This window comes from Lynx canadensis, chromosome B1, assembly GCF_007474595.2.
Source record: "Lynx canadensis isolate LIC74 chromosome B1, mLynCan4.pri.v2, whole genome shotgun sequence".
Lineage (NCBI taxonomy): Eukaryota > Metazoa > Chordata > Mammalia > Carnivora > Felidae > Lynx > Lynx canadensis.
In genome coordinates, this window is record NC_044306.2 from 20,340,393 (window position 1) to 20,353,826 (window position 13,434).

A 13,434-nucleotide genomic window follows, 5' to 3' on the forward strand; every position below is an offset into this window, starting at 1 on the left:
GATTTGTAAAATAATAATGGTTTACTCTATGAATTACAGAGACCAGACCTCCAAAGCATTTGAAATACCTAATACCTAAGCATTTCTTCAACATTGTGGAATATGTTTACTATTACAGCGATGGCACTGAGGCATTTTAGATGACTTGGCATATTGAATTATTCTAAATATGATCAAATTAATATAACGACTTTAAAAAATATGTTTGGGGCACCAGTCAGTTCAGCGTTTGACTCTTGATTTTGGTTCAGGTTATGATCCCAGTTCGTGGGATCGAGCCCTGCATTGGGCTTTGCACTGGGTGTGGAGCCTGCTTGGGATTTTCTCTCTCTCTCCCTTGGCCTTTCCCCTGCTTGCACGTGTGTGTGCCCTCTCTTTCTCTCTCTCTCTCTCTCTCTCTCAAAAAAAAAAACAAAAAAAACAAAAAAAAAACCTTTACATATTTATGACTCTGCAAATGATTACAGAAATTTCCATCATGTGGAAGGGTACTTGTTTACTTTTTAAAACTTGAACTTTATGACAAGTTTAAAAATTAAGTGATAAATAACCGTAAAGGTACAAATGAGGTTTTAAAGAAAATAGCAGCATAGCTGTTGTAATTCTGCCTGATATTTATTACCAATTGAAAAATATGAGTCAAACTAATAACTTGTTATGAGATAGGTACGATAGTAGCTTTAGCCTATTAAGATAGTCAAATTTTAAATACATCAAGCTTTAAGTTTTCAGTTATTTATTTTTTCTTGGGATTTTATAAATTCAAATATCTCTTTTTAAAACAATATAAGCTAGCACACACCCCAATGTCATATTTGCAAATCAAACAAACTTTGCAAAAGCCAAAGAACATTATGAAACGTTCCTAATCACCACTGAAAGACAGGAGACAGCAGAGGGAATCTGATAGGGACAGCTAACAAATTCAACAAACAAAAAGAATTTGGTGTCTAATAAGAAACTGTAAGATTACAATAACAGACGCTGGGAAGTTCTAAAATTCTAACTTCAGTGCATAACTTTCCTTCTATTGATTCAACAAATATTTTGTTGAATACCTGAACCGAGTTGAATTGTGTCCCACCAAGGGATACGTTCAGTCCTAACTCCCATTACCTGTGAATGTAATAGGGTCTTTGTAGATGAAAAAAGTTGGAACAAGGTCATATTGGATTAGGATGAGCCCTAATCCAATGGGCTGGTGTCCCTATGTGGAGAGGGAAATTTAGATACAGGGACACACAGAGGGAAGACAGCCATGTGAAAGTGGAAGCAGAGGTGAGTGTTGCTACTACAAGTCAAGGAATGCCAAGGATTTCTGGCAACCACCAGAAGCTAGAAGAGGCAAGGAAGCACTCTTTCCTCAAGACTTTCAGAGGAAGCATGGCCATATTGACACTTTAATTTCACACCTGTACCCTCCAGAAATGTGACAGAATAAACTTCTGTTGCTTTAAGCCACCAGCTATATGATAATTTGCCCCAGCAGCCCTACAAAACTAATTCAGTACCTATCTACCCAGCACTGGGATATAGCAGAAACAAACAAGATCAAGTTCTCCATTTCATGGCACTTACATTGTAGATAGCAGTTGGGAGGGGTAGGGGACAGGCTATAAACATATGTATAATATTTCATTATATCTGAATATATAATTTCAATTTCCTTAGTGTCTAGCTGTTCCTTTCTTAATACATTAGGTTGAACTGTAACAAAAATGGTATACGTTTGAATATTTTTGACCTACAACAATGGCAATTTCATATATTTCAAATTAATACACATAACACATCTCTATGAATCTGACCATTCTAGGTACTTCCCATGAGGGAACCATACAACATTTGTCCTTTTGTGTCCGGCTTATTTCACTTGTCATAAGGTGCTCAAGGTTAATATTGTGTATGTTATCTCATTCTGATTACCCATTCATCTGTGGATGGACATTTGGATTGTTCACACCATCTTTTGGCTGTTGTGAATAATGCTGTTATAAACATTGTTGTACAAATAACTGTCCATATGCCTACTTTCAATTATATCTGTTTTTTACAGTGTGAACTTTTAATTTTTTTCTTAATACTAGAATTTTACAATCACAGTTTTATCACAGTTTTACATAGTGCTAAACAATATGTTAACTGAGAGAATAAACAATAGTATTGAAGTCTAAATATAATTGCCTCTTCTATTTTGCAAACAGATAGGTAGAAGTTGGGCAATGTAGCAGAAAACAATGGCCTTGAAGTGTTTCTGATTAAAGTAGGGAAATACTACATATATTTTATAAACAAAGACAAGCTCAAGTCTTTTATAGAGAGCTTTTCCTTCTTGATGATCTTTAGAGAACACCACTCACCATCTCAGCTTTTCTTAGGAAAGATCAGTCTTGTTTCCAGTGAAATACTATAAATAATTATTGAAATTTACTACAGACAACAGTAGACACATTGACAACCTATACTGTTTTCCAATATGATTTGTGGAGAGGAGTCATTGAAAGTAATTAGATTCTTTCTCTTTGTTTTCTCCCATTTTTTTTCTTTCATTCTGATGGAGGAACAGCAATCAAAAAGAATGAAATCTTGCCATTTGCAACTACATGGATGGAGCTGGAGGGTATTATGCTAAGTGAAATTAGTCAGAGAAAGACAAACATCATATGACTTCACTCATGAGGACTTTAAGAGACAAAACACATGAACATAAAGGAAGGGAAGCAAAAATAATATAAAACAGGGAGGGGGACAAAACAGAAGAGACTCCTAAATATGGAGAACAAACTGAGGGTTACTGGAGGGGTTGTGGGAGGGGTTATGGGCTAAATGGGTAGGGGGCACTAAGGAATCTACTCCTGAAATCATGGTTGCACTATATGCTAACTAATTTGGATATAAATTTAAAAAAATAAAAAATTAAATTAAAAACAAAAGTTGGAAATATCTTCATACCTAAACATATACGATACATCTAAAGCAAATTATTATGGGGCAGCTGGATGACTCAGTCCACTAAGTGTCCAACTTCGGCTCAGGTCATGATTTCATGGTCCGGTCCGTGAGTTTGAGCCCTGCGTTGGGCTCCGTGCTGACAGCTCAGAGCCTAGAGCCTGCTTCGGATTCTGTGTCTCCCTCTCTCCCTGCCCCTCCTCAGCTTCCACTCTGTCTCTCTCTCTCTCATTCTCAAAAATAAATAAACAGTAAGAAAAAAATTTTAATTATTGTAATTGCAGTAAGAATTTGTTCTTCTACAGACTTTTTTTTTTTTTTTTTTTTTTTAACAAACAGACTCTTGACAGATGGACCAATGGTAATGACAGATTCTCCCAGGAACTCCTAGACAAAAGAAACATGAAACTACCCCTTGATGGGAATGAAAATGTGTTTGTTTATAACATCACCTGCCCTTGGTTAGGGTATTCATTTCTACCCAAAATTTTCCTTACGTTGTAAATATCTCAGTATCTGCATGCATAGTTGAGGACACTACTATATTGTAACTAAGGCTTTTTAGTGTAGTTGGTGTTGACTTCTTAAAAAAAAAATGATCGTGGTTTTCATGGCAATTGTAAAAGTTACCTGGAAAATTTTTAAAGTGTAATTCCAAGATGATTTTAATCAATTAGAAAATATTAATTGATAGCAAACCTATTCATCGTCTCAATTTGCTCATACTTCTCTTTCTTGGCAAGTCTTTTCTCACTTCTGAAACAGACGGAGGGTGTTTCTTTACAGTGGGAACAATTTTAAGTGTCATTATTAAACTTAATTTTCTGTATATTTTAATATAAGCTAAAATTTTGGATGTAATTCAATATATTTAATATAAGCTAAATATAAGAGCTTAGTGTACATAGCCCCTGGCATAAAGCAGGCACCCAATACATGCTTGAATATTAAATGGTTACTAGGCAAACAGAGTAATATATCAATTTTTCTCAACAATATGGCTATAAATTATATTCTATTAATGTATAAAAGTATGACCTACTGAAAAAAATGCATCTACAAATGCTTATTAGAGCTTTTCTGTAGTGATATCACAGATGTTCTTGGGTTTTGTCTGACTTCTTTGGCCATTTAGCCTTGTAATTTACTCAGCACTGCACTTCTTTCTTCATTTACAATGTTTACTTTGTTTACAATGTTAGATGATAGGGTTAAGTTAAAACAGGCAAGTTATACATCTTCAGGGTAAATTAATTGCCATTGTATGGATTTCTGCCCAGTGTTATCATATGGAACATTTGGTATTCAAGTGCTTCTCTTTAGGCTGTTAAGTAAATACAGATATAGAAAGAAACTTAATATATGCCTCCCTTCAGAGAGAACTACTTTGAAAGAAATAAGCAAAATATTGTGTCTGTACCTTTCCTGGGTACATGAATGAGGCTTGACAACCCGTGGGCTTCTTTGGAGAATGATGAGCCGAGGACAAGGCTCTTTTGTTGGAGAATCGCCCTACATTAGCCTCTGATGATCTTTTCTGTGAGCCTGTTCATTCCTCTGGAGAGAAATCTCATGGTCTCTGGCCTGGAAAGTAGTGGGAGGAGTAGAGAGAGGGCTGCCTGGCTGCCAGGACAGATGGATCCGGGTGGTGTATGGAGAGGTGCCTCAACCTGTGGAACAAACTCCTCTCCCCTGACCTCCTCCACTGTGCCTGTGGTCATGTTACCTGGAGCCTCTCTGGTTCAACTTCAGTGAACAGTGAGTCTTGCTCAGGATGGTACTGGCACAAGACCAGCCACAGAGATCAAAGGAACAGAACCCACAACCCAGAAATTGATCCACAAACATATGGCCAACTTATCTTTGACAAAGCAGGAAAGAATATCCAATGGAATAAAGACAGTCTCTTCAGCAGATCGTGTTGGGAAAACTGGACAGTGCCATGCAGAATAATGAACCTGGACCATTTCCTTACACCATACACAAAAATAAACTCAAAATGGATGAAAGACCTAAACATAAGGCAGGAAGCCATCAAAATCATAGAGGAGAAAGCAAGCAACAACCTCTTTGACCTCGGCCACAGCAACTTTTTACTAGACATGACTTCTAAGGCAAGGGAAACAAAAGCAAACATGAACTACTGGGACCGCATCAAAATAAAAAGCTTCTGCACTGCAAAGGAAACAATCAGCAAAACTAAAATGCAACCAACGGAATGGGAGAAGATATTTTCAAATGACATATCAGAAAAGGGGTTGGTATCCAAAATCTATGAAGAAGTTCTCAAACTCAACACCCCAAAACCAAATAATCCAGTGAAGAAATGGGCAGAAGACATGAATAGACACTTTTCCAAAGAAGACATCCAGATGGCTGACAGATGAAAAGATGCTCAACATCACTCATCATCAAGGAAATACAAATCAAAACCACCACGAGGTACCACCTCACACTGGTCAGAATGGCTAACATTAACAACTCAGGCAACAACAGATGTTGGTGAGGATGCAGATAAAGAGGAACCTTTTGCATTGCTGGTGGGAATGCAAATTGGTGCAGCCGTTCTGGAAAACAGTATGGAGGTTCCTCAAAAAATTAAAAATAGAACTAGCCTACGACCCAGCAATTGCACTGCTAGTATTTATCCAAAGGATACAAGTGTGCTGTTTCAAAGGGGCACGTGCACCCCCAATATTTATAGCAGCACGAACAGCAATACCAAAGTATGGAAAGAGCCCAAATATCCATCGATGGATGAATGGATAAAGGAGATATGGTGTATATATATATATATATATATATATATATATATATATGGGGTATTACTCCACGATGAGAAAGAATGAAATTGGGGCGCCTGGGTGGCGCAGTCGGTTAAGCGTCCGACTTCAGCCAGGTCACGATCTCGCGGTCCGTGAGTTCGAGCCCCGCGTTGGGCTCTGGGCTGATGGCTCAGAGCCTGGAGCCTGTTTCCGATTCTGTGTCTCCCTCTCTCTCTGCCCCTCGCCCGTTCATGCTCTGTCTCTCTCTGTCCCAAAAATAAATAAACGTTGAAAAAAAAAAAAAAAAAGAATGAAATCTTGCTATTTGCAGCTTGGATGGAATTAGATTGTTATCACGCTAGGTGAAATAAGTCAGTCAGAGAAAGGTAAATATTATATGATTTCACTCATATGTGGAATATAGGAAACACAACAGATGAACATAGAGGAAGGGAAGCAAAAATATAAAAACAGGGCGACAAACCATAAGAGACTCTTAAAATACAGAGAACAAACCAAGGGTTGCTGGTGGGGTGTTGAGTGGGGGAAAGGGCTAAATGGGCGCGAGGCATTAAGGAGGGCACTTGTGTTAAGCACTGGGTATTATATGTAGGTGATGAATCACTAAATTCTATTCCTGAAATCATTATTGCACTATATGTTAACTCACTTGGATTTAGAGTAAAACAACAACAACAAAAAGTAAGTCCTGTTGTCTGGCGGGGTGGGAGAAGCAGTGTTCATGCACTGTTCAGGGTTTAGGGGAGGATGTGAATGCCAGGCCATCACCTCCACCCTGCCTTCCAAGCTGGCTGGTGCCTTCAGCCCTGCACCGGGGTGGGGCGCGGCAGGGCTGCTTAACTTGCCATTTGTGACGGTCCCCACTGCTGCTGCTTGTTCCTCAGTTTTAGCAGCGCTGCCAGCTCCCCCTTACGCTTTGTACAACCTAAAACGTGATGACATTGCACGCCAGGTGTTTTCTCTGCCCCCTTTCTCTTCGACCTTGTCAATTCATGTCTTTGCCATTTTTCTTTACTCCTTTCCTAGCGGGGTTTTGCGGGAAAGGAAATATAAATTCATGTGTTCAATCCAACCAAAACTCTCTAACTCCTTTTTTTTTTTAATTTATTTTCTTTTATTTTAGAGAGAAAGAGCACAAGTGGGGGAGAATGGCAGACAGAGAGAAAGAGAGGATCTAAGCAGGTTCCATGCCGAGCATGGAGCCCAACATGGGGGCTCCATTCCATGACCCTGGGATCACAACTAAGCTGAAACCAAGAGTTGGACGCTCAAATGACTGAGCCACGCAGGCGCCTCAAAAATCTCTAATTCCTTCCTCACATTTACTTTCAAAAATACACTCAGCCCATTGTTTTCCCCTTGACCAGGATAAATATAGAGGAGGAAGGAGGAAGTATTGTCACTGCAAACAAACTAGTTTTACAGCAAGGAAAGCACATTTTCATCTCCGAGAAAGATTTTTCCTTCCTGGGGAAAATTTTTGTCAGAGACAACTACAAATTTACAGGGATCTCAGTAATAAGTTAGATGCTAGGTATACAACCATTAGCAAGGTGGGGCTTTTGCCTTCAAAAATCTCATTCTAAGCAGTTTTTCTAACCAGACATGTGAAAAACTGACCAAATGATAATCCTATCACTTGGCACAGTGCCTGGAACACAGCAGGCATGCAAAGTGTTTACTGAGTGGATAAATGCTATTTTGGTCTGTAAATACAGTATGGGGGGGGTCACAGAGAGGGAAGTAATTAATTTTGTCTTGAGGGGTGGTCTGGGAAAGTTCAGAGTTTTTTTTTATATTGAATTACATACAGTTTCACGTATGCTTAATTTATATTGTCCTTAATTTCCCTTTTAATAGGTATTTTCATTTCTTGCATGAAACGTTGCCTCACTGAGGCTGCTGTGTTTATTCTTTCACAGTATGCGGCACAGAACGGAGCAGAGAGACAGCTGATAATGAATAAACATTTGCAAACACTACCATTCCCTTGGATTGCCTCTGCTTCAGGCCAGCTGCCCCCTCTCCTCCAGATTAACCTAACGTTCCTTTGGAGAAGTACGTGACCCAGGAACAAATAAATCACAGCCATGTTCAGGAGAGAGACTGATGTTAACTGGAGAAGGCAAAGGGGGAGGGACTCCCGTTAGTCCATGCAGCCTGCTTCCCTGTGTATTGCAGGCATACGTGGATAATGAGGAAGGCTGTGTGGGGTTCAGGTTAAGGGCTTGGGCTGTCAAGGTGGAAAGCCCTCAGCTCAGTTGCTGCATATTCCATAAAGTGGCTGTGTGATCTTAGGGAAGTGACTTAACCTTTCTGAGCCATTCATTTGTATGACGGAAATAATGGTACTTGCCGTATGGAGTTATTTGAGAATTGAAGAAGATGCTTATAAAATACACAGCGCATTTCTACATTCATAGTAGAGCAAATGTCAGCCAGAAGTAAAATTATACAATTCAATCTAGCAGACAATTACTCTCTGTAATGCACAAATTTCACACTGTCTAACAATTCACGCTCTAGGGGCCCCTGAGTGGCTCAGGTGGCTAAGTGTCCGTCCGACTCTTGCTTTTGGCTCTGGTGATGATCTCACAGTATGTGAGACTGAGCCCCACGTCGACTCTGCACTGACAGCTCAGAGCCTGGAGCCTGCTTCGGATTCTGTGACTCTCTCTCTCTCTCTCTCTCTCTCTCTCTGCCCCTCCCCCATTCACACTCTGTCTCTATCTCTCAAATATAAATAAACATTAAAAAATGTATAAAAATAATCTCAAGAAGTGGTAAAGTGAGTTTTCCTCTATAACTTGAAACAGAGCTGAAAGTTTTCTATTATCTTGGTAGCTTGCCTGTACATTAAGACATCAACTAAAACAATGTATATCACCTCTTTAAGTTGTATTTTTTCCCTTTCTTCTTTGAATACATACAAGCAGTCTTCCGTATACAAAATAAGTGACTGTTCATTAGGCACGTATCCTATGCCAGGGTATCTAAAAATATTATGTCAAAGTTGCCCCAGTCTTGTCTGGTAGAAATTATGATTTCCATTTTACAAATCAGGAGCATTTTAGTAGGTTGCCTGGGGTCCCACAATGAGGAAGTGACTCAGCCAAAATATGGACCCAGGCCCTCATGTTTACAGAGCCTATGCCTTTTCTGCACAAGAGGCTCATTAGCATTAGGACCCTCAAAGAGAGTCAGAGTCCCTTCGCTATTTCTTTCTTTCTTTTTTTCTTTTTATATTTATTTATTTTTGAGAGATAGAGCATGAGTCGGGGACGGGCAGAGAGAGAGGGAAACACAGAATCTGAAGCAGGCTCCAGGCTCTGAGCTGTCAGCACAGAGCCCCATGCAGGGCTCAAACCCATGAACCGTGAGATCATGACCTGAGCCAAAATCGGACGCTTAACCAATGGAGCTATCCAGGCACCCCTTCTCTGTTCCTGAAGTTGAACAGGTTCGATCCTATTTGAGGTCACAGAGAGCATCATTCTGTGTGAGGGAGGCATGGGGAAGTCCAGGAGAATTTCCTTGAAGACTCTCAGATTAGAGACGGCGTTGCACCAGCATCCTGGATCGCCTCTGGTCTGAACACAACTCTGGTCTCATGAAAAACTCACAGTAAATAAGTTAATGAAATTTCTTTTGTTCTTGCAGTCGTTTCGATGGAGAAAATGGCAAAGATGTTCAGTTTTCTGCTTGTCACCACTGCTCTGGTAATGGGCAGGAAGAGCTGGGTAAGCTCATTTACTGATGTTTCTAGAATGCCTGCTTTGACCTGGATTTTCTCTTATTTTGCAGAAAACCTATAGTAATTTGTCACTGAAAAAAAATTAACTAAGGGGGGAAAAAATGAAAAGGTTTGTGGAAGCACCTGCCATGTAATAGGCACTTACCAAGTGCTTTCAAATTTTTTCTTAAAGTCAAAACCAGTATTTGCCATAAACAAGTAAAATCTTTTTGGAGTTACTGGGGTTACTTGGGTAGTTAATGTTAGAAGTTTAAAACTATCCATAGTGGGGCGCCTGGGTGGCGCAGTCGGTTAAGCGTCCGACTTCAGCCAGGTCACAATCTCGCGGTCCGTGAGTTCGAGCCCCGCGTCGGGCTCATGGCTCGGAGCCTGGAGCCTGTTTCCGATTCTGTGTCTCCCTCTCTCTCTGCCCCTCCTCCGTTCATGCTCTGTCTCTCTCTGTCCCAAAAATAAATAAACGTTGAAAAAAATTAAAAAAAAAAAAGATTTACTTTAAAACTATCCATAGTAATTAAATTTGACCTGTGGCTTTCCCAAAGTTGAGCCTTCCAATACTGAACACTGTTAGTATAAACTAAACAAATTATCTGACAGTAATTACAATGAACTCATGCCCTCCTCCACTCATAAGTAAAAGGGAGGAAACATTCATTTACTCGACATTCTGGGAGAGAGAAAACTCCTAAATGTTAAATAAACTCACTAAGACCATGTATGTAGGCTCATGAAGATCGAAGATACTTGCCTTGTACTTTTAAATTGCACGCTGCACTGTACTTAACAATATCACAGCCAATTTCCACCTATCGGAAAGCAGCACAGGATTCCAGATACCATCCAGTGTTCTTGCTGTTTAGTTTTTAGACTGGTGGGAGTCAGGGAGCTAAGTAAATAATTATTTCAGAGTGGCTAAATCAAGGAGTGTTGAGGAGAGAGTACCACGAGCAAATAAGAAATGGTCCTAGAGCAATAGCTAGGAGACATTCAGTGACTTAGACTTGAAACTGGGAGAAGACCTGTACCAACAATTCTCCATACTCTTGCTGTGTGACTTCCAGTTTTGAGGTTGAATCTCTGTGTTTCCAGTATAGGCCTTCTTAGGAAGGGAATGTACCTCTTTGTCCCAAATAGAGTGTCCAGCTGTGCTATTCTGACCAGCTAGCAGAGTGCCTGGAACATGGTGGGTCCTCCTAATTACGGAAGGGCATAAGGCAGTACATAAAGTTAGGAACCGAGAGGCAATTGTAAATTGGGAAACATATCTGATGGCTGTCTTAGGCAATAACGTGTATAAAGGTAGTAGTGTAAGGTAATTACACATGAAAATTCATAATTTCTCAAAAGTAAACATTTACGCTCTTCGCAGGAGATCATGACATAAGTTGCAAATGGAGATGTCAAGGTAAGAGTGGAAAATGGGAAAAAAAATTGTCTTTTGTCCTTTTCTCCCCACTATACCTCTAGTAACTCTTCCAGCCTTGAGTATCCAAGAGCCTTTATTGCAGCTTCTTGGCCTCGGTACCTCTTCCAGGAGACCCACCTATGCAACTCACCTTCCCAATTAATCCCCACCACCACCACCCCCCGCCACCCACAACATTTGCTTTCTCTTTGAAGCGTTCTCAGTTAGATGCCAGTTTAGAAAGGAGCTGATTAATTCATGCACAGGCAATATTCTTGAGGTTTTTGCCCTTTTAGAGAAGATAAATGACTTAACTGGAAAACTCAGGCTCCTCCCATCCCTGTCTGAAATAATTGAAAGAAAAACAAAAAAGCAAAAGTTAAAGCGTCTTCAGTAGAATTTCCAGTCACAGGTAAATGGGTGACACACTCAGGGATATGAGGGTCTAAATAAGTATCCTCTTATAAAGGTGACCACGTGTCATCAGATTATAAGTATTCGATTAAATTTTTAAAACATTAATACCAAAAGGTCATTCAAAAGCCCTGTTTATTTTAGAGACTGACACACTAGCAATGCACAACGATGCTGTCAAGAAAGCATTTTTGCTTTCTTGTCATGTAGAAACTGAGAGCAGGGATCTCGAACTGGATTTGAATCCTGACCCCTCCTACCTGCTGGAACTTCCTGGGCAAGTTTCCTCACCAGGATGGAGCCAATTCCTCCCTCCTGGAATCATTATGAGGATAAAATAAGATGAGTCTAAAGCTCTTTGTGCAGTCATTCAGATTAATTCATATTAATATATAATTCTAGCTCAAGCACTTTACTATAGTCATAATTACATATTCTTCATATAACAAATAGTATCAAATAGCATCAGTTTCATACCATGTTCTGGTTAGAATAATATTCTGAAATGGGAGCTGGGGACAAAGTTGAATCACTAATTTGTCCAACTTGTTAGGCATTTATTTCCCAGTGAGAATGAGATTCACATTCCTTTGCAGGCTCTAGAGAACTGTCTCCGGGAGCAAGCACGACTCAGAGCCCAGGTGCACCTGCTCGAGACCCGGGTCAAACAGCAACAGGTCAAGATCACCCGGCTTTTGCATGAGAACGAAATCCAGTTCCTCGATAAAGGAGAGGAGAATATTGTCATTGACCTTGGAGGCAAAAGGCAATATGCAGGTCAGAACCTATTTTTCTTAAGTGTTTCAGTAACTTATGACTCACACCCCTGTGCAATGGTGGTGCTCATTATTTGGTCACTTCAGGTTTTGCTAAAGAGCTTTTCCTATTCTAATAACAAGCAGCATGAAGCATTATACCAAATGTGAATTTGGTATAAATTTAAATAATTTTTTTAATTTTTTTAAATGTTTTTATTTATATTTGAGACAGAGAGAGACAGAGCATGAGCAGGGAAGGGGCAGAGAGAGAGGGAGACACAGAATCTGAAGCAGGCTTTAGGCTCTGAGCTGTCAGCATAGAGCCCGATGCGGGGCTCAAACTCACAGACTGTGAGATCGTGACCTGAGCTGAAGTCGACGCTTAACCGACTGAGCCACCCAGGCGCCCCGGTATAAATTTAATTTTATCCTTTTCTCTCTCTTATCTCTGAGGGGATATTTAATGTCAATGCTAAATATCTTAGAATTTCTGTAGTTTAAAGAGAGATCAAAGACAAGAGATTGTTTACATATGGTGTGCAAATGACATATCTGAAAAATTTTACAGTTTTGTTTTTGTGTAGCATTTCTCGTTACATTTATACAGTTTTCCCTTCTGAGTCCCTTATGTGCCTTAGGGTAGTAAATGAGGTAATAGAATAAAAGGGCAGAGAAAGAAAAAGGGATCACAATTATTTAGGGAAATACAAGGGTTGTTTTTATGTGCATATTTTATGGTTTGATAATTTTCCTTTCGATTAGGTCATTGTTTGCACCCAGAAACTTAATGATCTTAAACTGTCAACACATTCACTGCACATATCGTTATTCTTTATAGAGAACTATTCATTTGCCTTCCTCCAGGCATCTTTCAAAGTAAACAAACCATAGTTGTCAGTAAGGAGGATGCCATCTACAGCACTTTGTTTATATGTCTGCTCTAGCTACTGGGATGATGTATTATAACTTCTTTGTTCATGAGTCTATCCTGATCAATTGAGCAGGCACTTCATTAGGAATGTGTCTCATCATTCTTTCTTCCCTGTTGCCCATTAGAGTACCTGGAAAATAACAGAGCCTCACATTTATGAATGAAAACAAGGTAGTACAGAAAGATAGGAATAGCTAAATAAGCAAATATAAGTTGGAAAATATATCTGACTGTAATTGAAAAACTACAGAGGCTGAAGAGATTCCAGGCTGATAGAATAAAGACATCTTTATTTTGTGTTTCTAAATATACTCATCAGTGAAGCATATAAGAATTACGAGAATTTTAGAAACTATGCTTCAATGAAATGTTCCCTTTTTCTTTCTTTACCAAGAACCTAGTCTCTTTCTGGTCAGACATTTGCCCAGGGCTCCTGACAC

The 13,434-nt window shown here is 39.6% G+C and overlaps 1 protein-coding gene across 2 annotated transcripts in view; it reads left to right on the forward strand.

Annotated features, from left to right (window-relative positions):
- FGL1 (fibrinogen like 1) overlaps window positions 1–13,434 on the forward strand; it is a 54,748-nt gene that overhangs the window by 26,894 nt on the left and 14,420 nt on the right. For both annotated transcript variants that reach the window (XM_030312202.1, XM_030312201.1), the window contains exons 2-3: window positions 9,396–9,475; window positions 11,902–12,082. In XM_030312202.1, coding sequence (XP_030168062.1) covers window positions 9,404–9,475; window positions 11,902–12,082 — 253 coding nt within the window. In that variant the 5' untranslated portion in view covers window positions 9,396–9,403. The remainder of the gene's footprint in view (window positions 1–9,395; window positions 9,476–11,901; window positions 12,083–13,434) is intronic.